At 35.4% G+C, this 27,610-nt stretch overlaps 1 protein-coding gene across 1 annotated transcript; it reads left to right on the top strand.

Annotated features, from left to right (window-relative positions):
- Nucleotides 1–2,469: 2,469 nt before the first annotated feature.
- LOC138715723 (trypsin-1-like) lies at nt 2,470–27,610 on the top strand. The gene is made up of 8 exons (XM_069848779.1): nt 2,470–2,481; nt 8,960–9,034; nt 12,877–12,940; nt 16,733–16,898; nt 20,239–20,429; nt 24,256–24,458; nt 26,376–26,433; nt 26,912–27,610. Exons 1-8 carry the CDS (start codon nt 2,470–2,472, stop codon nt 27,058–27,060), a joined length of 918 nt encoding a protein of 305 aa, XP_069704880.1. The 3' UTR covers nt 27,061–27,610.

Below are 27,610 nucleotides of genomic sequence, written 5' to 3'. Positions count from 1 at the left end.
ATAAATAAATAAATAAATAAATAAATAAATAAACAAATAAATAAATCCTTTCGTAGTATATTTCAAAGAGATACAGAAATTCGTTACGAAAGTAATGTCATCTCAGAAACCATGAAACATGACACCGATCCCTTTCACTTTTTTCAATCCGAAGCAATCAGTTTCTTAAAGCAAGAATTCAACGATATGAAAAAAATCATCTACTTTTCCAATGGATCAAGTTCACCAAAAAAAATAAATAAATAAATAAAAAATAAAAATAATTGCTTACATAAAGACGATTATGGAATTAGTGCTGAATGGCACTTCTTTGTAATGTCGCATGGTAAAGGTCCATGTGTTGGCATTGGAGATACTGTTAAAAACTTGCCACGAGAGTTAGCCTATACAAGATCCTATAACAACACAAAAAAAACTGTTTGTTTAGTCACAAAAACATTTCTAACGTATCATTTATATTTTGTCCATTCAATAAGCACAAAAACCACACTGAAAATTTGCAGGCCAGATACCATAATCTAAAACCAATAACTGGTACATTAAAATTATATTCTTTCATTCCGTTGTCAAAAACTAAAGATTTAGTAAAACATTTTTTTTTTGTCAAGAAAGAAGGTAGGCGAATGAAAATTTAAAGTGTGACTGAAAAGAAACATTTGAAAAGCATAATCTATAATTATTTGAAGATATCATAATAAGTAAATTAGCAGTGTTTCCTCGAGTAACTTGATCCGTACTGGGTGTAATGTTGCAACGTTCAGTCAATTATCCAGCGCCGATAAACCTCTTAGCGCGCTTTAACACTTCCCGTCCACTGCTGTTGCGCCGACCGCTACACATTGTCATAAGTAATTAAATTTCCATTAAACTATTGGAGATCCCATTCTGATTTTTTCTGGAATTATTAAGAATACTTCAGTGCACCTAGTAGGCATTTTTTTAGATTTTTAATAGGGCTATTTCACATTGATGTATATGTTTTAAAAATTGAATTATAAAAAAATATTTGAAATAATTATATTAAAATTAGTTAGTAAATATTTAATAAAAGACAGTACTTTAAGCTTTTAAATGCATTTTTCAAAAAAATTTTAACATCAATATCGTCAGAAATATAACGCTTTAAATGTTGCATTGTGCGACATTTTTAACGAATTTTAACATGTAATATTTTAAAAACATGTGGACTTAGGAGGAAATAAAAATACACTTGTTGGTTTATGAGACCCGTAGAGTTGGTAAAAAAAAAATAAACGCAATCAGAAATATGAAGGTCAAAATTTGTATAATTTTGTGCGATTTGACGTGGAATGACTCTATGGGATGAAAATATATTAAAAAATACTTAGACCAAGGTTATCGGAAGAAAACTAAAGAAAGTAAACGTGCAAACTCGAGGCAGTGGAACAAGTGGACAGCGTCAAATATCTGGGGTGACTGCTGTCAGGAAGTCAAAAGGAGGATAGCAATGGCAAAGAAAGCTTGCAATAAAAAAGGAGCATCTTCTGCGGATCTCTATAAAAAGAGCTAAGGAAGAGACTAGTGAAATGCTTGTGTGGAATGTGACATTTTATGGGGCAGAAACAAGGGCATTACGACGAAGTGAAGAGAAGCGACTGTAAGCATTTTAAATGTGAATAAGGAGAAGAATGGAGCGTGTGAAATGGACAGGTCGAATAAGAAATTAAGCTCTCCTAGAAAGAGTGCATGAAAAAAAAAGAGGATTCTGAAACAGATCAGGAAGAGGAAAAAGAATTGGTTGGGTCACTGACTGAGAAGAAACTGCTTACTGAAGGATGGACTGGAAGAAATGGTGAACAGAAAAAACGTTCGAGGCAGAAAAAGATATCAGATTGTAGACAACATTGAGGTACATTGATCATATGCGGAGACTAAGAGGAAGGAGGGAAATAGGAAAGATTGGAGAGTGCTGGGTTTGCAGTGAAAGACCTGCCCTTGAGCAGAAAAACTATGAATGAATGAATGAACGAACCTTATTATGACACTTTTTTTAATAAAAACGTTACGATTTTTGCAAAGAAAATATTTCCACGATTTAACAGCATGAATGTAATGAAGCCTGGAAATTCCTGAAAGTCGAAATCGTATTAAGGTTGCGAAAATATATTAATGGAGTTAACGAAAGCATTCCAAGTTATTTATAATAATCCCACGTTCAATTGAAAGAATTCAAAATTAATGAATTGGCATTCTATCATTTATTTAATGTTAGTTTCTTTTTCCCAACTAAATTGATAATCGGCATGTGCAGAATGGCACTTCATTACTTGAGCGTATATAAAGTTTTATTCATATCAGCTCTTTCTCTTGCATGTCGCTAACGTTATTATAATATAACGAAGCAGTGCTTACATTTTATGGTCCAGCTTCAGAGATTAAACCACGTTAAAGTTTTTAATCCGAATATGAAAAGAGTTCTTCATAAAGTACGTAACAGCTAAGGTGACTATGGTAAAGAAGGTAAGATTCTGCAAGTGCATAACCTGTTGAGGCTCACCAAGCCAGTAATTATATGTTATTTTGGTCTGGTATCAAAATTCCTGTAGTTACAGTTTTCACGAACTATGTGTTCACTTAAAATTAATGATATATTTAAAATTACATTTTAAAACAGAAATCTTATATCTAATGGTGAAGTTATTGTTCGTGTGGGTCAATAATTTTCTGTAGGCTGCACTTATGTTGATACGATATTTTTTTTTTCTAAATAGGTTCTTGTAAGCAACATTGTTTCCAATTTTGTAAAGTACAGGGACATCATTTTATTTTTACTTCAATTTTTATTGTACCTGAGTTTTTGAATGTACTTCATTCCCACCCCCTCTACTAGTAAACTTCCAACCGTTCTCCTCACAGAACCAAGCGTATACAGTCAAAGTCTCCTTAAGGTCGTAGTAAACACAAACAGTATTGTGTTAGTGAGTATAGTACGTTCTAGAAATATGTTCGCGTTTTCCAGTGACGAAAGAGTTTTCAATATTGAATCATATTTTCGCACAGGTACTGTCGTCCATTTGTCTACGTCACCCGGAACTGTTTAAAGTAACTTAATTAAAGTAATTAACTGTCACGTGATTTCCCCCCTTTCTACAATCCTGCGACATAACCACTTGGACGGAAGTAGATAGAATGTCTGAGTAGGCCTAATGTTATCTGTGCGGGTCGGACAAAAGTGAAGATTGAATTTACAGTACATACAGTAAGGCACTCTTTTATATAATAGGTATAGAATTATTTCAACACTAGCCGTACCCGTGCGCTCCGCTGCACCCGTTAGAAATAAATATAAAGTAATTACATAATTAAAATAGAACGTTTGATCCAGGGAACATTCGTGTTTGATAGAAGGATAAATCGTTTAATATGTTACTTAATTTAAATTGCATCCAAATAATTAAAATGCGATCATTTTGGTCCAGAGACACTCATTTGGTGCAATGACAATTCCTTTAACCTGTTTCTTAATTTTTATTACATGCAACCATAGTTTAATGAAGATTGACAGCATTTAGATTTAATGTGTATATTTTATTTTACTTGTTATAGGTTTCCATTGAATTATGGTAATAACTTAATTTTAACCCTTCTTTTCTACGTATTCAGTAAATGGCGCTTAGCCCACTATGGTTGTGAACACTTCAAATAACTTAACTTATATTATATAATATTACACATTATATTATATTATATTATATTATATTATATTATATTATATTATATTATATTATATCAGAAGTTACTGTAATAACATTATAGCACTATGTCCATCTAGAGAAACTACACTTTCCAATGGTGAAATAATAATTAATTATACAAATCGGTTAATTTAGCTTCCGATATTACTTCATACACACACAGAAACATTCTCTGTAGGCTATCTTTCATAGCTTTCCATTGTTGCTGTCCAAGGCCCCTTATAGACGAAGTCATTTGTTTTTTAATTCATTACACGGCCTTAGATGGCAGTTATTTTAATTTTAAAACTCATTTATCTCATTAAATATCAGTCCTATCAAAATTTTGCAAAACTTATCGCAAATTAGTTTGAAAGAAACGTTTGTTATGTAACATTTTTCACAAAAATAAATAATAAGCGAGATATTTCGATTTATTTAATTCAGGCCCCCTTATAACCCCCTTTTAAATAATGTATTTTGAATGTCATTTAGCCTAAAATCTAAGTTACAACGAACTTAATTTATATTCCAATTTTCATCGAAATCCGTTCAGCCATTATCGCGTGAAAAGGTAACAAACATACAGACAGACAGACAGACAGACAGTCAGACATACAAACAAAAATTTCAAAAAAGCGATTTTCGGTTTCAGGGTGGTCAATTATATATGTTAGGACCAATTATTTTTGGAAAATCGAAAATTACCAGAAAAATTTCGGCTACAGATTTATTATTAGTATAGATGAGTTACTAGTACCAAGGACGAAACTGGTAATTGGGATTAGGTACAATAGTCTATAGTGCGATAATATGCACAAAAGAACTGAAGCCCGTATCTAAATGAACGGCCACCATTTTAAAAAATGTGTTTAAATATCCATATTATGATTATTTTTCAATTTAACTTCATTTTCTATATTGTACGCTAATGTGGTCTAGACAGTATAATATACACTGCATAATGAATACATCCGAATGGATAGCTCAATTCGTGATTGTTAATACTGTACTGTATTTTGATTAAACAAAAACCTAACGAAAATTATCAAACTCAGAATTACGATATTTCCTAGTTTACGTAAATGGATGAACTACTTTTCTTCCCTCCTATACTTAGTAAAGTGATTTGTTTGTATTTTACGCCAGTATCATCGAACTTCAATCGTGGAAGGGGGTAGCAAACGTTGTTTCCGGCTATGAACCATTAATTCAAAGGTATAGCCAGGTTAATATTAAAAATGTTAGTAAAAATAAAATGATGTCCCTGTATAACCATGTGTTCTCTACGTCATGGTTACAAACTGACAAAATTGGAAATAATATTTTAATATATTTATTGACTGTGAGCTATCACTAAAATACAACCGAAGCACAATGCACTATGTAACAGATGAAAATCAAAATAATATTACTTACTTACAAATGGCTTTTAAGGAACCCGGAGGTTCATTGCCGCCCTCACATAAGCCCGCCATCGGTCCTTATCCAGTGCAAGATTAATCCACTCTCTATCATCATGTCCCACCTCCCTCAAATTCTCCCATCTACGTCTCGGCCTCCCCAACGGTCTTTTTCCCTCCGGCCTCCCAACTAACACTCTATATGCATTTATGGATTCGCCCATATGTGCTACATGCCCTGCCCATCTCAAACGTCTGGATTTAATGTTTCTAATAATGTCAGGTGAAGAGCACAATGCATGCAGTTCTGCGTTGTGTAACTTTCTCCATTCTCCTGTAACTTCATTCCTTTTAGCCCCAAATATTTTCCTAAGGACAAATCAAAATAATATAGATACAGAAATATGATATAGGGTAAAGGTTGATAATATTGTGATGTGAGTAATATTGTGATAAGGTGGGTGCTCCTGTTATGGCCATGTTCCTCATATGGCCACCCCCCCCCCCATTGTAAGTTAGTTAACCAAAAAATCCGCTAAATTGCAGCAGTATCCAGTGAAAGGGCATCCTGGTATGTCACTTGATCGTTTTCCATCCAGTCAGGTTGTGCAATATGGTGCCAGTTGCCTGTTTTGTGGTTTTTATGTGACCTCTTCTTATTTTTCTCTGGTAAGTCTCCTTTGTTTTATGCATGTTTTCAAATACTTGTTTCATGAAAACCATCGTACTCCATTCAGTTTTTAATGTTCTGTTGATGGTGTTGTCTTTGATGGCGTATCTTTTACGTGTTGTTCATAATCAAACGATTTTCGTGAAAGCTTACCTGCTCCTGATATGGCCATATCATATGCACCATGGCCATATCAAGTTCATTTCACTTTTATGTTTTCACCTAACAAATTTACATACCTTATAGCTGGGATTACGCGAAAATTTTGTATTTTAAGAAAAACAACTTATTTTTTTATGGAAAAACCTGTTTTGACTACACTTTTGAATTATAAAAAAGATTATTAAATGTCATGTTTATTCATTTTACACCAAAATTATTTAATTTAATTTTATTGGAATTTTTTATTAAATTGTTATTTATTTGTAATTATGATAAATTAGTAATTTTTTATTTATTTTATTTAATTCTTGTTAAAATTTTAAAAGGAACTGGGCAAAATATTTAGTTCTCGCATGTTTATCAAAAACATCTTTTCTTGCATTTAATATGAAATATGACCTGCCCACTGATTAATTTTGAAGGGCCGCGGTATCAAACTGAAAACAATCACGATTTGTAGAACATGGAACAAGGGTGGCCATATCATGTGCACATATTCCTGATATGGCCACTAGGTAGACTTTTGGAATTTGGGACATTTTGGACAATTAAAGCTATTTTTATGGGGAAAGGAAATTGTTTTAAGAAAGTCCAATAGACTGAGAACGAGTAACAAAAAAGTGGTTTACATTTTTTTCAAAATGGCGGCTAGAAAAATTCTCAAACCTTAGCATGGCCATATCAGGGACACCTACCTTAGTTCTTTTTGAGAATTTATTACAATTTTACTGAGCGAGAGAAAGATCGGTTTTTTATTTTGCGTCAGCGTATTAAGGGAATGTTCGTGGACAAATGTCTGCACAAATCGGTCCTTCTCTCGCTCAGTAAAATTGTAATAAATTCTCAAAAATAAGTATCACAATATAACTCGTATCACAATATTACTAACCTTAACCCTATTCCGTTAATTTATGTCCCTTAGGCTATTCTTAATATTTTATTAAAATTACATAAAAATGGATTTTTCTTTTTTTTTTTTTCAACTAATGGGGTGTACTTCATTGACGTCATTCACCCATGTGAAGTCAGTTATGTAGACCAATTTACCGACAGAGTCATTGCCCAGGATGCGCCATAGGAGGCTGGTCTACATTACACCCGCGAAGAGATGAGATGATTATGGAAATTTGCTGGGATGCCATAGGGGAACCAAAGAAAACCCCTGTGTTACCTGGACCACGGGCTTGCCCAACACAAGTTATAAATCGAGAGTACATCGGGGACCGAACCCGGATTCACAGGATTATAAGTCCGGCGCTCTAGCTGCTAGACCAGCGTGGTGGCAAAAATGGAAATATTGTGACCTACGGCTGGGGTCGGAGCGGTTCGGTTCGGAGCAGGTACAGTGGCGGTTGTACAGAGTACAAATTTGTGGCGGCAGATTTAAAATTTTGATAGATTGAGTCGATTTTAGAACGTACTTTGAAAGTAAACCCAAGCGTATTTTAAAAGCGTTGTAGTAAAGAGCTTTCGCTTTGCTAATTGACGAGAAAAAAAAGTGCTTCGCTTCATTGCAAAATGGCGGTTGCAAATTTTATGTGCGTGATTACAGCTATTTTTGGAGTTATTTTATATGAACGGCGTATTTAATCTTTAGTGTTGTTATATTTGACAGACTAAATAAAATTGATAAAATAATTTATAATACTAACGGCTAATAGATAATCTAATACAACCACGAATTAACATGCGAGGTAAACGTTAAACGCTGCAGTTAACTAAAACGGAAGATAAAAGAAACGGGCTCCATGCCTACACCAACGTTATTGTTGTCATCCTGCATGTTTAAATTCTGAATGTTGTCCTTACGTGCCCTTTTTACGTGGTTCCATAAATTTGAAGTGCCTCCGCCTGTACAATGTACTCGACTGCAAACTTTTTCTTAGGACTACAATCAAAATACTGTCATGCAGTGGAGGATTTTCGTGGCATTACCTCTTTTTATCAAAAAACAAAAAATAGAATAGAAACTAATTAGGCCTAGTATTAAAACGTGGCAGAACATTGGGTGAAAAGTATTTATTATAAACTACGTATCAAATTAAATAATTAACAGTTTAGATTTGAGAAAACAACTTCTAATATTAACAAACACAATAGAGAAAACATTTAAATACAATAGTACCTGCGTCGTTGCCTGCTAGAACTAAATGAAACACGTGACCTCTGTTCGAACGTTTGAATTGACCGGTAACGGCTACGGTTAACGAGTAATTCCGGTGCTCCGCTGCCAAGCACATTAAACCGCTAGAACCGAGTTATTCAACAGTTCTACTCGCTCCGTCCCCAGCTCTATTGTGTCCCAAAAAATGTTAAGATAATGTATATGAACATGCTGAAAGGAAGCAGAGAAGAAGATAAAGAATTCTGCGTTGTGTCAGAGATACACCAGCACGTGGAATACATCACTCAGTTTCGGGAATGAAACTACAGCTGTGTTGGTTTGAATGTTTTATGTTTGTTTCGATTTACAAATGGAGAGTATGAGTCTATAATAAGATAAATAATTAACGAAGGGCATGTGATTTTCTATTCATGTTAAGTGGTATTCCGAAATTGGTCTAGTTCACAACAAATTTTTCACTATAATAATTTATTATTATTATTATTATTATTATTATTATTATTATTATTATTATTATTATTATTATTATTATTATTATTATTATTATTGTCGTCGTCATCATCATCATCATCCAGTGTTATTTTTAAGTAGGTTATTTTACGACATTTTATCAACATCTTAGGTTATTTAGCGTCTGAATGAAACGAAGATGATAATGCCGGTGAAATGAGCTCGGGGTCCAGCACTGAAAGTTACCCAGCATTTTCTCATGCTGGGTTGAGGGAAAACCCCGGAAAAACCTCAACCAGATAACTTGCCCCGACCGGGAATCGAACCCGGGCCACCTGGTTTCGCGGCCAGACGCGCTAACCGTCCACAGGTGTGGACTCCAGTGTTTGAATAGTATTTCAGGAAGAAATATTATCAACACACTTATCAGTAATTGGATATTTAAAATTTTCAGTGTGAAGCGTTCACATGCCTGCTGAGTGCTCTGGTAGTCATCGTCGGCGTCGTAAGGTCTTCAGAACTAATCAAGGTGATGTATGGAGGTCTACCATGGTGAATAAGTAGATTATCCGACTAGAATATTTCTAAGTCAAAGAATCAAGCTTCGCGCGTGTCCATCGTCGAAAGCGCCTGTTTACAATCCCTACACATCTTCACTCACATGCAAAATAGCCGCATACTAGCCATACCAACACATAAGACATCATCGTATTCATCATCATACGCAATCTCACTCTCGCGCTTGTGGAATACCCTACCCAGTGACATCAGAGACTGTCGGAATTTAGTAGCGTTCAAAAGCAAACTTATTAAGCATTTTCTTACTGCGTAGAGTAGGTTTACTTTTTACTTAATTAATAAAAAAAAATCTCTCCTCTTAACTTTTACCATAAACTGTCTAGCTATTATTAATCAGTTAATCTTTTAGTACTTTGCTTTTTATTGTATTTGTAAATTTAATATTAATTGTAATTATAATTGTAATTGTATTCTTAATATTGTAGTTGTAATCCCTTGGTAGAGGGGAAGAGAAGGCCTGATGGCCTTATCTCTACCAGCTTAAATAAATAAATAACTAAATAGATAAATAGATAGATGGATAGATAGATAGATAGATAGATAGATAGATAGATAGATAGATAGATAGATAGATAGATAGATAGATAGATAGATAGATAGGTAGGTAGGTAGGTAGGTAGGTAGGTAGGTAGGTAGGTAGGTAGGTAGGTAGGTAGGTAGGTAGGTAGGTAGGTAGGTAGGTAGGTAGGTAGGTAGGTAGGTAGGTAGGTAGGTAGGTAGGTAGGTAGGTAGGTAGGTAGGTAGGTAGGTAGGTAGGTAGGTAGGTAGGTAGGTAGGTAGGTAGGTAGATAGATAGATAGATAGATAGATAGATAGATAGATAGATAGATAGATAGATAGATAGATAGATAGATAGATAGATAGATAGATAGATAGATAGATAGATAGATAGATAGATAGATAGATAGATAGATAGATAGATAGATAGCTAGATAGATAGATAGATAGATAGATAGATAGATAGATAGATAGATAGATAGATAGATAGATAGATAGATAGATAGATAGATAGATAGATAGATAGATAGATAGATAGATAGATAGATAGATAGATAGATAAAACAAAAGAATACACATTTTCACAATTGAGCTTGCAAGGTTAAACTATCGTCATCAGACGTGAAATTTACCACGCGTTAACACTTAATTTCAACGAGGACAATCTTTTTGCTCACCACTGTATAATAGTAAACATTTTCGAAACTGAATCTTTTACGTTAAGAACACGCTTAGGTAAAGTTTTGTCAGTTTTGGTGAAAAAAAAAATCGATTTTTCGTTTTCAAAATTAAAAAATTGGATTCGGTCCGGAGAATCTTTCCATAAGATTTTATGCAGATAGGCCCATTCAATCAGCTGTTTTAGGCCGCCATTTTTAGAAGGTTGCACGCTTTGTGTGGCCCTTTAAACACCCACTCTTCTCTAAATGCTATAATCCATTTTTCTTACATATTGCTTTACTAAAAATACTATTACTTCTCCAAAATTTGTACTGTGTGCATAATCTTTTCGTAGGTCTTCTTAAAAGTCAGCTTAACAGAACTTTTTTTGGGCGCGCTTCCGAACAGGGGCAGCGGCATTTCCCCTAAGGTTAGAGTCCAGTTTAGGTGTGTGTATATTAATCGAAAATTAGGGGCTAGAAAATAGCCTGTTGAGAATAGGACGCATGTTTATATGAATTTTTTTACGATTAATACACACACACCTAAACTGAGCTCTAACCTTAGGGGAAATGCCGCTGCCCCTGTTCGGAAGCGCGCCCTTTTTATATAAACATTTTGAGTTTTCCGTTAAACCGTTACCGTAATGTACAATTTTCTATTTAAAGGTCGTCTATGCTTACCTAATACAATATGTGTTGAGCTAAATAATGGTTTTTACATATTTATTTGATGAACGTTTTCAGCTCCATTGAGCCATCATCAGATCAAATTTTATACAAATGTTCACTGAATACATTCATAAATTAGGTTGACAACCATGTGTGCATGCAATAGGCTGGATACCAGATACAATGCTAGAGCAATTAATTACATATATACGTAAGTCATATGGTCTCGTTGTTGTAAGGTATGTTTCTTTAAGATGCCGCAATTAAATATTGGACAGCGTAAATTGGCTTCATCCACCAATGTAGGCGAAATAGTGCACTGAGAATTACAGCATTCAATCGTTTTCAACCAGATCACAGATGTTGCCCTTAACGTTTACAGTACATAATTATTTGTACAGTTATTCTTAGGAAGAAATATTATCTGCACATCTATTAGTTTCCATAAATTCTACACTCCACGTTTGCCTTAAATGTGCCCACCACAATTCTGCAAAACCGGAAGAGTCTGTAGCTACGTATGAATATACAGGATGTCTCTATAATGCTCCAACAAACTTTATGTGGTTGTTCTATACAAAATAATAATGAGAAAACATATATACATATGTCCACAAACGAAGCATTTCAGAGCTAGAACTCTCCCCTTATGTTGAATCCTTCAGAGTAGGCCTACATCAGGGATGCAAAACTGTGCTACAATTGCGGCAGACGTCACAAGTCCAAACACGTAACTCATCCCTTCCCTACAACCCTCGCGTCATTGGATATGGTAGAGGGAGAAGAGATAGGCTTGCAGTACTCTATTACCAGCACTCCACATATTAGTTGAAAATTCGAGATAATGATACAGATAACAACAAAGAGGGTATTGGATAGGTCACTTTTCTCTGCTGTTCATACAAGCTGTAAAAGTTAAGGGACACTGGGACCGAGTTTTGAAACTTTGAAAGTTTTTTGTTAATTTATTTAAAATTTGAAGGGTTTATTGTGTCTGTACATTTAAATAACAGTACCAAATTTCATCGCGTTTCATTCATTAGTTGCTTAGATATTAATGTTCACTTATTTTAATTATATTAAATTATGCGTAAATTCACTGACGGCTTCAAAATTGTTTTTGCTTTTAAAAATTTTGTGTAAAGGTCTTACATTTCATGATAAAGAAAATAGCGCATGGATTTTTAAATTTGAGAAATGGTTCGTGAGATAAAACATTTTCTTACAGATCATAATTTTTACTTCATAATTTTCTTTAACTTTAAAGATTAAAAACTCATATCATGAAAAGTTTTCAGTGAAGAGCTGATTCCATGCACAGCTTTGTGTATTGGAGTATGCTGAGTATTCTTGTGAAGTTTCATGTAAATCGGAGACAATGGAAGCCGCTAGGAACTTTATTATTGACAAAAAAAAACTTAGTTTTGAGAAAACTTCATTTTAATGGGTGTGATAGGTTTAAAAGAGCTGCGCGTCGCATTTTAAAAATGGTCGCCAGATCTTTAAAAGTAGTAGACGGGGCTAAATATAGCACAGAATGTTAAACAAATGTATAAGATAATTAATTATTTAATAAAAAAACAAAAATATTTATCTTTACCATTTTGGCCAATAATTCAGTCCTAGTGTCGCTTAACATGGAGGGGTGACCAAAATATTTGAAAAAAAAAAATTAAAAACCTGTATGTGGCGGGACCTTTAGATAGATTCCGATTTCTTTACAAAAAAAAAAACACACACACACACGCACAAAAAAGTCTCATAACATGTAATTTCGCTCTTATTTCTCAGAAACCATAGCCTACATTTTGTAGCTACTCAATTTCACATTTTATCACGGATTTAAAAACTACAGCAATATAAGTACTTAACATGCTTTCGAACATAAAATTACTTGCTCTGATATCTAATAATAAAATTATTGTTACTTTTTATGTTTATAATTAATTATGTTCTTTTTCAGACGACAGAGGCGCGTAATATATACAATATCTTTGGTTACCAGCAAGAACCCTCCTGTTCCTGCGGTAAGAATACTTCAGCTACTTTTAGAAATTACAATTTCTCTACATTCATGGTTTATGCCATAACGTTAATTAATAGTAAAATGAACATCTCTGTACTTCCGAAGGAAATTAAAACTAAATGAAAGCACCAATATTTTGCTTAAGAACACTTGCAGATTATGCAAATCTGGCTTCAGGTAGTAGCTCCTTGTAAAGCAGGTTTGAATAATTTCAAGGACCGGATATCAACCCCGGGACCCTTCGCTAAGCGCACGGATGCTCTACCGACTGAGCTTCCCCAGGAATTCCTAAGGTAGCTCCTGCGGTAGCTCAGTCGGTAGAGTATTCGTGAGCTAAACGAAGGGACCTGGGATCGATACCCGGCCCCGGAACAATTTTCCCTTGTAATTATTAGCAGATTACTTCGTAATTAATTACATTATTTTGAATCTTTATAGCTCAGGCGATAAAGTTAGTGACTCTCGAATATTTCGATCTATATTTTATTGTTGTAACAACAGATCTCTTACAAGTGAAAGAGTGGTCAATACTAATTTTCCTCGAAAGGAAAGAACATGAGGGATATTTTCCTTGTGTGTACATTAAAAATTAGCGATGCCATACAAATGAAACATTTTTCACATTATAAATTTTATGAAATATGTAATAAAATGATTGTTTTAGGTAAACTTTCGTTAATGACCGCACTTCTTCAGTAATATTATAATAGATAATTTTACACCATGCTGAACACATTGTGCAAGAATGTGATTTTTTGTGAATTCCTGACATAGTTCATAATTTCGCAAAGATGGTGCGACTGCAACGAATATCATAAATAAAATTACAAGGATACTATAACTGCAACTACACCAAATACTAAATCAGACTACACCGAGTAATATAAATATGCCTACTAATATATCAAATAATATACTGAGCGTTTATTCTTGAAGTACGCATTGTCTAAGATGTCTGAGAGTGCCTATACAAGGTGATAGGGGACTAGAGATGAACAAAAGTAACTGCCGTTCTCGCTCGCTGTATCCGCTGCATTTGTCCTTCGAGTTTCGGGTCGTCATTCTTGTGCGCTTCGAGTCTCGCTCATCATTCTCGAAATAGCATTTGGTCGGCGTGGAAAGATTTCGAAACTTTGAATAACATACATCATTGAAATAAATAACATAAATGTTTAAAAAGACAAAAACAGAACAGTATCTTAGTTATCAAAATGTTCTTGTACTATTATGTGATATTACTTATGGTTATCTAAATAAAAAAACAATTCTGAAATAAATTTGCATTTCTAAGAAACATAAAACATAACGTTAATATCTTTTTACTTGAGGTTGCACACTTGATCTCAAACATATGAAAAGAAAATTCCTAGCCTTTTAATATGGGCCTAGTAATTAAATAAAGACTGGGGAACGGATTATTATACATTGAAAGGTAGATATGTTTCAAATAGGCTACTTGATTGTTTATACATATATAACAGTTGCCAAAGTAGATAAAAGTTCAGTCAGGTATAAACAACTGTGGCGATTGAAGGCTGCTTAACTTCGGGAGATGATCAATATCGAGTCTCGGAAGACTCGGAAGTCTTTACGGCAAGAGTAATACAACATTGTCGTGCGGGTCTTCGGCTTTGCGGGCGCTGTTAGTCTCGCTTTCTCGATCGTTGTTCATCTCTATAGGGGACCGAAGCACCAAAATTTAACAGGTGATTCTACATGTTTAATATAACAAAACTTTTATTACACTTTACCTTCGATAAAGCACCGTTAAGCAGGAAAAAAATACTCTTTGCCCAATGTTTGCAGCGCTCTATTGCGGTAACGCCCGAGAGAAATGGCTGATTGCTATAAAAGCAGATATGTAAAACTAATCTGAATAGTTAGTTTCTTGAGTCTTTTTTGCAAATAAAACCGTTTAGCCATGGATTTAAATAGAATATTTGCGAAAATCGGTAAAATAAATCTTGCAACGTAAAGCACTGTCGCGTGTCTCCGACTGAGTAAAGTAGAGAGGGAGGGGAAGGTAAGAGATGGGTGACCGGGCTAGGTAGAATTATTGCATTAACCGTGATGTTGCCAAATGTTTCATAGAAACATAACGATTTCCTCTAAAACAGCGAATCTTAGAGAAAAAAACTTATTTAGATTTTCAAATCTCTCCTCATGATCTACTACCACTTTCATTTTGGTGCAGTGGTTACCTCCCACCTTGTATAGGCCTAGAAGTGAGATGATCATTTGTCGACGCTCTAGAAATTCCATTAGTAATGGTCCCCGATAATCGAAAAAGTATAAAAAGATAACATGACTTTCCCTGCATTTCCTTGCAACTTGAGCTTTCCACGAAGAGGAGATCCGGTGTCTCTCCATTCCATGGTAGACGGAGGGGGTGTGGTTCAAAATTATGGTACCAGTACTCATAATGTCACAATACGATGCAGGAATTGATCACCTTCTTCCTGATATCGTCTGAGTTTCTATTAGCAGCTTCTCACACGTTCGGATTTCTGCTCTACAATTAAACAGTATGACACCCACTGAGCGCAAACTTTGAGACAATGCAGGCGTTTGTGAATGATTTTATAGATAATTTCCTGGTTAATGTTCAGTAATAAACTAAGTTCGCTTAATGTTATTCTCTTATTCTCTCTGACAAGAGCATATCGTCGTTGATTTTATTGAACCTCCTATTTGACAGGACAGAAAATAATTCTTCAGGAGGAAGAAAAAAAATTAATTATAATAACAATAGGCATATAGAGTGTTAGTTGGGAGGCCGGAGGGAAAAAGACCTTTGGGAAGGCCGTGACGTAGATGGGAAGATAATATTAAAATGGATTTGAGGGAGGTGGAATATGATGGTAGAGACTGGATTAATCTTGCACAGGATAGGGACCGATGGCGGGCTTGTGTGAGGGCGGCAATGAACCTTCGGGTTCCTTAAAAGCCATTTGTAAGTAAGTAAGTAAGGGATATGATGAAAGAGACTGGATTAATCTTGCTCAGGATAGGGACCAATGGCGAGCTTATGTGAGGGCGGCAATGAACCTCCGGGTTCCTTAAAAGTAAGTAAGTAAGTAAGTAAGTATAGGTCTACACTGATCCTTGAGGATGTCATTTATGTTCAACATATTCACCAACGTTTACTATGGAATTGTTCATATTCTTTTATAGGCCCATTGATTTTTAATTAATTTTTTCTTTCTTCTGAAAAATTATATTGCGTATTGTCACATAGGAGGTTTTATAAAATCAACGACGATATGTTGAACTGAATTTGATGTGATAGACTTGCACTGGTCGTAGATTATCCTGTAGATATATTCGGAACAATCCTTTGCAGCTGATTTTTAGTAGGTTATTTTACGACGCTTTATAACATCTTAGGTTATTTAGCGTCTTAATGAGATGGAGGTGATAATGCCGTTGAAATGAGTCAGGGGTCTAGCACCGAAAGTTACCCAGCATTTGCTCATATTGGGTTGAGGGAAAACCCCTACAGCTGATTTCCCTAGGCATGTCTCTCCATATACTGCAACTATCAACTGACTATACTCAGTACCTACGCTTTAAGATTCGCGAAGTTACTGTACTTCTAAAATATATCTTCACATCCTGCAGTCCCAGCAACAATTTAAGAAATGTTTAGCCTATTGCAGATGCCGATTGAGCAGTTAAAGACCTATGGAAATAATAAAATATCTTCCAACTTTTTCTAAGACAGGCTCCGACTTAGAGCCTTCCATTACGAACTGCTTAGCTCACTGTCTGTGATATGAATTGAATGTTACAGTTTGTGCCACGCCTCGACGTCACAGGGGGAAGATTGTTGGAGGCATGGAGACGCAACCTCACGAGTTCCCTTGGCTTGCAGCAATCTTCGTCGATGAAATTCTCCATTGTGGAGGAACAGTGATAACAGAACTGCATATACTGACTGCAGCTCACTGTCTTCAAGGGTAGGAATTGCATTACCAGTAGAGTTCTATGGTGGCCGAAGGTACAAGAGTCAGGAAAGACCATTAGGCCTATATGTCGGAAGCCGAATGAAAACGAGAGTACGGGGCCTTGTTAAACACCGCGTGTGAGATTGGAAATTCGCTTCAGTGTGTAGTGGAAACAGAGCTTCAGTAAATAGGTGGCTTGACATGAAGTGATGTTCACATGGGAACTGTCATTGAGATCATATTGAAACCTGCTTTGAAATTTCGCTGATAAAAGAGACGTCTTATAACAATGCCACACACCAAAAGTCAGCTGCGAATTTCAACTGCAAGGTCTGAGACTGAAGTTGCAACATCGCCTGATAAAGAAACCATGCAGCAGCAATTGAAGAATGTGATCCCAAAATTCGTTCAGTCCTGTTGGCCATTTTTATTAAGTAGATCTTTAGGGCTTGAACCTCCTGGCCCTAGTTATTGTGAATGTCACTTGAGAACTCGCTCAGTCCGTAGACAGGAGATTAAAAAAAACTAGCCCAGTCCTTCAATAAAAGTGGAATTAACGCTATTTGATATATCAATCTTTAATTGGGCAGCCTCATCAACAGTAGTGGGGGAGAGACGGGATGTGCTGTGATACTGTCGAGTGGCTGGCTGTACGGGGGGGGTACAAACCCGCGATAAAATTCCATGCTTTTCCCCTTGTGTTTTAACAGGAATTCCTATCTCGATATCGGGAACTTGCAGTTTGAACTAGCAGCTAAATTTGATGTAAGGCTTTCTGTAAGATGTAGATTCTATCAGCAAAATTTCAAGATAAATTTCAATATGAACTTACTTAGTTTTGTAAGAATTCCACAAGCCAAAATAACTTTCGAGTTTCAACTGCAAGATTCTGAAATCGTAGGTTCAAAGTCGCCTGACAAAGCAGCCTTGCAGCAGAAATTGGGCACCCCTCATCAGCAGCAGTAGGAAGAGGTGGCGTTCAGTGATTTCAGCGAATAGGGATTATATATAGAATGGACACTCAGAGAATTTTTCCTATTTTATTTCTCTGTGCGCCGGCGTTTAGTTCCACTTTCAAGTGCTAGAAGTTAGTGTAATCGAGCACACGCTAAGATGAATATAAGAATTGAGACACAGGATCCAAACATCGCCTACCTTATTGCATAATCCAGTAATGCTTTGCTTCAAATAAATTCAAGTTAACAGTTTCTCCTTATTTCTCAGTGATAAACTAGTTGTAATAATATTTTTTATGTTTTATATATAATAAATTATATTATAAAATTATGTATCAAATTCGTTTAATATTTGCATACAATATATTATAGGCATATGGTTTTACTTCTCATAGGAGTTTTGTTTTTCCATTTTCAGCGCTATCAAACCATTACATATTTTAATTCTTGATGGGGTCAACGTCTCAACTCTTATTATAAAGGAACTCTAGAGTCTAGATATTACAGATAATGACGGAGTTATTATTTCATCGATGCAATTTATTTTATTTGAGTACTTAATGTACCTAGATGTATTAATTGTATGTCTGTTATATTCCACTGTGTCGGCTGCTAACTGGTGTGATGTCACCGCCAACTCTAGGGAAAAAGCAGAATCTCACGCTCAAGCTGGTTTGAAGGTCATTGAAATCAGTCCTATTACATCAAGGTACCGACGCGAAGTGTCCATACTTGTAATTCCCTATGCAATGGTGATATGCCGAGCGACCGTACATGGGCGCATAAACTCTACAATAAAACGCCATGCTTTTTCCTTCGTGTTTTATTTAATATGGATTACTATCTCGATGTCGAGAACTTGCAATTAGAATTAGTAGCTAATTTTTAGCATATGGGCTTTGTATAAGGTATAGATTCTGTCAGCGAAATTTCAAGGCAGGTTTCGGTATGAGCTCACTGACAGCTCCCTTGTGAGATGTTTCTGTGATTCAGATTTCTGTAGTTATTGTTTTGTATTCCACTTACACCTGTAGAGTAGAAACTGTAACATAGAATAACGAAACAAAATAAAATATAATGTAAACTAATTAATAGGGCTCGAAAGTTGATGAAATTACATAAAAATGGCTTTAAATTTATGAAAATATGACATTAAAATTAAAAATACCATAATTTCAATAGCAAATATAAAAAAGAAGCAGTATACTTCCATCTGTGGAAAATACATTGTCACCAAACTCGGTCACTAACTGCCGAATAACAGTTTATTTATGAAACAAATTCCGAAAGATTCTCCTTTTGGCACGAGTGTGTGTCATACAATCTTTTTTTCTGCAATAGCACACATTTACATTAAGTATCTCAAGTTGGAGTGGTTATAATACCACAATATCATGGCCACCTAAACTCAGAACCATTATTATGAAATAATTATCCATGGAATGGCAGCCTGTTTTTATTCATGTTCACGATTCATGCCCGTCTAAATTGGTCACATAAACAACAGAGCTGTTAGGAACAGTTGAATGATAAATCTTATTACAATGAGTAGCCTACTACATGTAACTTCAAGATAATAAAGGCTAAAATGTAGATATGAATGTTACATTCGTTACTTATTTATGTTACGTGTAGGTCCTAATATTTAAGCAATGAAAGATGGAGATAATGCATTAATTTCTTTCTGAATGAAGTTTGCACATTGAATACTACATTTTCTTTGACAGTGCGTAAAATGAATAGCAGTGCCTAAAGTGATTACTTACTTTTTTACGCACTAGTGTTAATTTAAAGGCTCACTTTAGGCACTGATAGCAGTGGTAAAATGCAACTTTACGCAATATCATATAAAAAAAACTTTGTTTGCCTTGTTTTAGTTTCGGCATTTTTACGTCTTCATTTGTGTGATACAATATGCTGACTACGGGCACTGCGGTTGCAGTGTTTGTTCTGTTGTGTTAAATGGGGGGAAGCACGTAACTCACGTGATCAGGACTCGAGACTGATGCAACCATAAGGAAAATTCTTTTAAGACACAATCGAAATGCATAAGCTACCTGCAATAGGTTCTCGAATATAGACTACGACTACACCGTAAAAAATGTTCGTTCCTGAACAGAAAAGAGCAAAAATACAACAAAAAGTAGAACATTTCTTAAAAAATGACCAATAGATAATAAAAAAGTGGGCTATATTAGTTCGTGTTGAAATGAAGCGAGTTTATATTGCACCCTGCATTGTTTGTGATGTCTCAGAAAAAAAGATGATATTTCATCAAATCCCGAGCCCTATTAATTAATTAATTAATTAATTAATTAATTAATTAATTAATTAATAATAATAATAATAATAATACTATGTCGTATATATTAACACTACCTGTTATTTTTCCTTAGGACACCCAAGCAATATGTGGTAGTCCTGGGAGCGCACAATCTTCACGACGAGATTGGAGACGTATATATGGTGTCTGACATTCTAGTACACGAGCTCTACAAGCCGTATCATCATGACATCGCACTGATGAAGCTGGCCAGGAAAATCAGATTCAGCGACGTCGTCAGGGCGGGCTGTCTTCCTAAGATATGTATGTGACCACATCAACATTATCTGTCGGTGTTCTAGAAAGGAAAATTAAGAAAAAATATGTAACGTTGTATAGTCCATGTCATAAATTTAAATTATGGTTTGTTTAACGACGCTAGCAACTACCGAGGTTATATCAGCGTCGCCAGTGTGCCGGAATTTAACAACACACTTAAATGCCACCTCGGCCGGGGTCGAACCCGCAACCTCGAGCATAGAAGGCTTCTATTACTACATATGTTAGTGGATTATAGTGATTTTCTAGCTCTCAGGTTGAATTTTCTTTTACTAACTTCGTTTAGAATTTCGGATACTGATAAATATTACAACTGGCAGTTATTTTCTAACTTATGTTGGCATCAATAACTTCGGTTTGCAGTAAACTGCTGAAAATGCAAGTATCTAGGCTTGTGAATTAATAATTAATTAGTAATACTGGTATTAATATTAATATCAATACACAATTCAGTTCTGTTTCGTTGTGATTCCAATTCAACTCTATATTCTGGTAAGTGTAATTACATAAGAAATAACTTATAGACCTACTTCGTATGAAACATGCATGTAAATATATTGACATTTTAATGAAATTCTTTCATGTTTAGGTTTTTATTAAAATGTGCAAGAGAGGAAATAGGGTAGTGAATTCTCCAAGAAAGAAAGTGCTTGAAAGTGGTGTTCTCTTTTTGGAATTCGTACTAATCATTTCACCTGATCAAACTACATTTTTAGGTTAGGTCTCGCGAATCGTAAACTGTTTAGTTAAAGCAATGAATTTCATGTTGACAGACAAAATAAATTTTATTATTAGATCATAGTAATCCTAATTACCGACATAATATGCGAGAATTCCAGAAGGAAAATATACTAATTCATAAATTATTGAATCATGTAAAAAACACCTCGCAACATAAAGATGAGATGTGGTAAATAAGTAAGACATGTAGTTATTGTTAATTACTGTATTTGTATTACTGTATTATTATTATTATTATTATTATTATTATTATCATTATTATTATTATTTCAATATGTAGCATTGTGATTTTTACCTCTTTGGGGTAACTGGTTTTAGTTGACAACACTGAAGAGACGGCCAAATTAGACTTTTACGAACTACATTTACGTGATCCTCACCATACCATCTGCACCAAATATTTGGCCTTGCCAAACGAATAGATTCCAAATGCGAATACTACTAGGTCACATTGATTCAATAGTAAATGCGGCACGATTAAAACTAACATACATCATTCATTAGAATATTAATCAAAGTTTAATTGAAAATTATGTTTCATCCTGTGTAACCTGTGCAGTTCCAGAAACAGAAAATGGTCCGACTCTTGAAGCTTCTTACAGAGCACGATTCACATCACGATTTTCAATCCAGTGTTATTTGAATAGTATTACAGGAACTGATTTCACAACTAATACAAAAGAGACGAAATTAATCCGAAAATAAGATCAAATTAATGTCTAAAGAAACACGATACATACGACAACCCCGATTATGGCAATTCATCGCAAGCATTCCGATTGATCTGTGCTAACGTGCTTTCTCGCAAACTTCAAAGTTCAGGATTCAGATATTGTTGACGAAAGGGTTTTTAATTAATTATGTAGGTTAATTTCGTTTACGATCATTCTATTTTACTGCACGATTTGTAAATATTCATCTACTATTAAGAATAGATCATTTTCATCGCATCTTTTCAAATGTCTTTCGGGTTATGGCAACAATCAACGTGAAATTAATTTCAGTAACTATCAAAGCGTTCTCGTGTGTACCACTGTTTTTGAGGACTGAGGATGCGCAATGCTTTAAATCTGGAATTTGGAAAATTCAGATCGGCCATATTTTTTGGTATTGTACACATAAATATAAGTTTTTTTTTTTTTTTTTTCGGAAGAAATCTCCGTATATGTTGAGGCAGTCATTCTAGTGCGACCAATTGCCCAACCACTTGCGTAAAATGTCTATAACCTTCCTATTTGCTAGAGAGAGAAATCATTCTCTTAAGACTTTCTTAAAAATGCCTGATACGTGAAAGGCTCATGATTACTTCGCTACACTCACTATGAAGTCCCCTGTATGGACTTGGTTACGAATTTCATCATGCTGAGTACTTCTCGCACTGGGAAAAAAAAATTACCAGTCATAGGTCAATTTAATGCATTTTTCAAAATTAACACGTCTCAAGCTGTCCCGCACATCCGTTTGCTGGAGTATGTTCATACGGAGACAAGAGAGCTAAGAAAGTGCATAACTTTACTGTACCGAATGTATTTACGTAGAACTACGTATTCTCCTTGCATTCCCCTTGCTCTCCTCGTATTCACCTTCCACTCCTTGTATTCCCCTTGTTCTCCTTGTGTTCCCTTTGCTCTGCTCGTATTCCCCTTCTTCTTCTTGGATTTCTGGCGATCTACATCAGGGCCGGGCATGAGAGCGACTCCGTTTAGCCGGCCAGAGCTGCTCTCGCTCCGCAAGGCAAGCCAGAGCAGAACGCTCAAATTACAGCTACCTTCCCTGCATTAATATAACAAGAGCCATGGTTGTTCTAGTCATTCAGCCTGTCAGTACATAATAGTTTATAAGGATATTACATCAATCCATTGTACAGTACAGACTTTATAACACTTATTAATTTAATGAAACAAACTTCGCTCTATGCTCACGCACAAATCATTAGCTTTATTTACATAACCCATACGCACAGTGCTTTAACAGTTACATAATAGCAGGCTATTAATAATATAAATATATGTAATAACGGATTACAATCAGACATACTGTTAGTGTATTAATAATATAAACATAATATGTAACAAAGGATTGCAATTAGAAACAAAAGAAGGACATTAATAATAAACACTCTTTTACACTTTTCTTTTACATGAATAAACTATTGTAACAAAATCGTATTTCTGTCAATCTTTGGATATTGAACTTGTTAATCAGCTGGAGTGTTTTAATGACAAATTAAACACTTTGCTAATCCACTGCTCTCTACGAAAAAGAACTCCTCCTCCCACGACACATTAAAAGCATTGGGAATAGCGGGACGCTTTAATGTAAGAGCGGAAGCTCCGTCTTCAAGTTCGCCATCATACTGCAGAGTCACCATTGCACCGACACTGAATGACGTACAGTACACATACGTCACAGCGCTAGGAAGAACCGCTCTTTAAAGCACACAGCGCTCATTTCTGAGAATGACGTAATGTGCCCAGCCCTGATCTAGATGGTGCACAAGTCCTTTCCCTATCATCACAACCAACCATTATTAAAACTTGTATTCTTCTCCTCTTAGTGAGAGTCGTCATTACAAGAATGTTCCATACTAAAATGACTTGTCTCAAAGGCAAAATTATGAGATCAATTATGCAAATCTGGCTTTCAGGTATAGCTCCCTGTGAAGCAGACTTGAATAATTGCAAGGGAGAAATTTTTCGGGGGCCGGGTATCAATTCCGGGACCTTTCGCTTACCGCACAAAAGTTCTACCGACTGAGCTACTCAGGAACTACGCCCGACATTTTTTTTCACTTGACACTCCATCTTATTTATCCCATAAATAGCACAAACTTTCTTCAAATTCATATAATTCAACGCGTATTTACAGACACAACACTGTAATAACAACAAATAACGAATTGACAAATGACAAACGATAAACAATCTCATAACAACGCAGTGTTGTAATGAACAAAAGCGATAGGCTATGAATTTCTGCATCAACCTAATAGTAAAAAAGAGTAATACATTTGGATGATATATTCGCCTTATTTAAATAACTAATCCAAGTAAACGGCGGACTTTTGTAGGGAGAAACAGCTATGCTGGCGAGATGGGTGTGGTGATCGGATGGGGCCAGGTCGGAGAATCCGAAGCTTCTTCCAGCACATTACAGAAGGTCGGGGTTCCAATCATCCCCACTCAAGAATGCATGAAGTACTATAAAGCGGATGAAGTTTCCAATCACATGGTTTGTGCGGGCTATCCAGAGGGAAAGAAGGACTCTTGCAAGGTGATTAGTATTTGTTGTTTTAAACTCCAAATCATTGATAACTGAGTGGTTGGCAGATATGTTATTTCAGCAGTTTATTGAAGTAATGTCATTACTATAGCAGGGTTAACCAGAAGTGACGACTAGATGAAAAGTCTTACTAAATTTTGAACTTGCGACGTCTTCCTTCACTAGTATTGTACTTGAACGAAGTTCCTCTCAACAAATCATGAAATCACAATCCAGACACTGTCTGTTCAGGTGCGCTGTACGGTACTGTACGATACGATACAAACTAACAAGAAAACTGTTATGGTCTCACGTCGAAACCTCTTCTCAAACTGCCTACATAAAGAGTCATTCAGGATTAATATTAAATATTTTAGGAGATGGCAGTATGTACGATTCTGAGCAAGAAAGTTCCAATAAAATTGTTCAGTTTTCAATGGTTGTGGAGATACAACTGTTTAAATGTTACGCATAACAAGCCTTACAACAGGTAAGAAGGAGAGAAATGACTTAATGATTATATTCATTGATTAGGTATCAGTTCGGTGCACTTTTTCGTTCTGTTAACAACAGTAGTCTAAATGAATAATTTCGAGGGAAAAATTATTCTGGGGCCAGGCATCGAACCCGGGACCTTTGGTTTAACGTACCAACGCTCTACCAACTGAGCTACCCGGGAACTCTACCAGACACCGATCCAATTTTTCCCTCTATATCCACAGACCTCAAAGTGGGCTGACAACCTTCAAGCAACCAGCGTTGAGTGCACACTAACTCTGTGTGACTTAAATTGTGGTTTTCTGTTAACGAACAGTGACGTGTATTATGCAAATCAAGCTCTCAGGTAAAGTTGATTTGAATAATTTCGAGGGAAAAATTGTTCCGGCATCGAACCCGGGACCTTTGGTTTAACGTACCAATGTTCCCGGATAGCTCAGTTGGTAGAGCGTTGGTACGTTAAACCAAAGGTCTCGAGTTCGAAGCCTGGCCCCGGAACAATTTTTCCCTCGAAGTTATTCAAATCAACTTTACAGAGTAGCCTAAATGTTTCTTTTCTGATGTCTTGTCGTTCTGTTATGAAAGCAGCACTATTCATAATGCGAGCGACCAATTCGTCCCTTGTGTTCACTTCGTTTGTGTACATTTCGCCTTTCATCCACCCTACAGACAAAAATCGAGAGAAGTAAGTCTGGAGACCTCGGTGGCCAATGCATGTGACCACCGAGACAGATCCATCGGTTGGGGAATGTGTCATCCAACGGCTAAAATGTACAGGAGCTCCGTCATTCTAGGAAAAAAGCATGGCATCCTTGTAGCCAAGGCAACTACAATAGCCGTCTCTCTACACCCATTATAAACAGTCTTGCCGTCAGACGAGCTCAGAAGAGCGACACGTACAATTCCTTTGTAGACCTACGTAGTCATTTCTTGTTCCTTCATACAATTTGTTAAGACTCGTTATGCTTAACATAAAAACAGCTGTATCTCTACAATCACTGAAAATTGTACACATGTTTATATGAACTTTTTCACTCACAATATATCTGCCCATGTTAAATGTAATTGTGTGTAAACTTACATAAACACTACTTTACGAAACAACGGCATTTTGTCTCATCGCATGCGAGATAAGACCATGCACTCTACGCGTTTCGCCAGAGTATTGTCTACTCCAGACTGGAAACCACACAATTTTGGATAGTATTTTGCTAAAGCTTTAATTTCGCAATATTACTGTTAATATAGCTAGATATAGCCTATATGGAGATTTAACAATACAGTAGTATTTCATTTGACTAAGTTTTCAGCTGCAGAGTTCATCCAGCACCCACATTCAAAGTGGACGATAAATTGTCGACATTATTATTATTATTATTATTATTATTATTATTATTATTATTATTATTATTTTATTTTTTTTTTTTGTAGGGTGACAGTGGTGGTCCTCTGCATGTCGTGTCTGATTCTGGATACTTGGAAATTATAGGTAAGCTGCATACATAAAAGTAGTTTCTTCTCAAAAAACCTAACCCCATGCAAGTTTAATCACAGCAGAAAAATATGTATAACCCCTGTGTTCATTATTCATCGACTTACTCATGTGGGCCTATTTAATTCTAATGTGAATTGGTGTCTAACGATAGTCAAATATATTATCAGCATATTTAATTTGCAATTGCAGGGCTCGGTGCAACATAATGCTAAGCTATATGCTGATAAATTTACAAAGAGACAGTCTAAAGATTATCGATCTTACTAATAAATACTCTTATACAGACGTTTAACTATCTTATACTTACACAGTGAATAGCTCGTTTATAGTCGTGTGTAAATTCCTGACTAATAATCACTACTTCTTATTTTGACCCTCAGGGTATTAATTTTAATAGAAGTCGTGACAATAAAAACCAAGTTCAACTGTACGTTCGCAAACAATAAAATTCTATTTGCTTTACTTGTTGCAGGAATTGTTTCTTTCGGACGAGGATGCGCGCGGGCGAATACACCTGGAGTGTATACAAAGATAGCAGATTACATGGACTGGATACGATTTTGGATAGGGAACAACTGTCTATGCTCTCATCCATATTTTCAAAACGCATTTTACTTTTGATGTAATAGTTACTGTAATATCATGGGATTCGTATAAGTTACAGTCGGATAACTATATCTGGCTTTCTTTGCTAAGACACGCATGGAGATTTTCCTGGCCTCCAGAAGTTGTGCTGTACCTTTATTAAATATCACATCTATATTACTAATGACTTAATAATTGTACATTTAATAGGTGTTACAGTGTTATTTATGTCGGTTTAATATAGGCCTAAAAGAAAGATGAATATTCGTGAAGATATAAGCATCAACGGTAATTAGGTGTGGAGAAACAGATAGTTAAGAGGCTATTAGATGCAAAACTAGCTTTTCCAATATTAAATTACTTTCTACAATTCGCAACAAAAAAATTCCTGAAACCTCTAAACTATTGGTCACTGAAATAGAAAAAAACATATGATGTTAGATTACGTTGTATAATAGTACTAAACCCTTATTTTGTGGAAAATCACAACCCCAAAAATATAGCCATAAACTGAGTATTATTTTTGCATAAGACCAGTTATGATAGTTAATGATATGAATAAGGCAAATTTTGAAAAAAGTACACT

The sequence above is a fragment of the Periplaneta americana genome, chromosome 15 (assembly GCF_040183065.1).
Source record: "Periplaneta americana isolate PAMFEO1 chromosome 15, P.americana_PAMFEO1_priV1, whole genome shotgun sequence".
NCBI lineage: Eukaryota > Metazoa > Arthropoda > Insecta > Blattodea > Blattidae > Periplaneta > Periplaneta americana.
This window is presented reverse-complemented; position numbering and strand designations above follow the sequence as displayed.

Excerpts from the sequence above, each read along its gene's own strand:
- LOC138715723 (XM_069848779.1), top strand. Across the intron at positions 24,459-26,375 it reads GAAAGAAGGACTCTTGCAAG|GGTGACAGTGGTGGTCCTCT; the intron begins GTGATTAGTATT and ends TTTTTTTTGTAG. Across the intron at positions 26,434-26,911 it reads TGGATACTTGGAAATTATAG|GAATTGTTTCTTTCGGACGA; the intron begins GTAAGCTGCATA and ends TACTTGTTGCAG.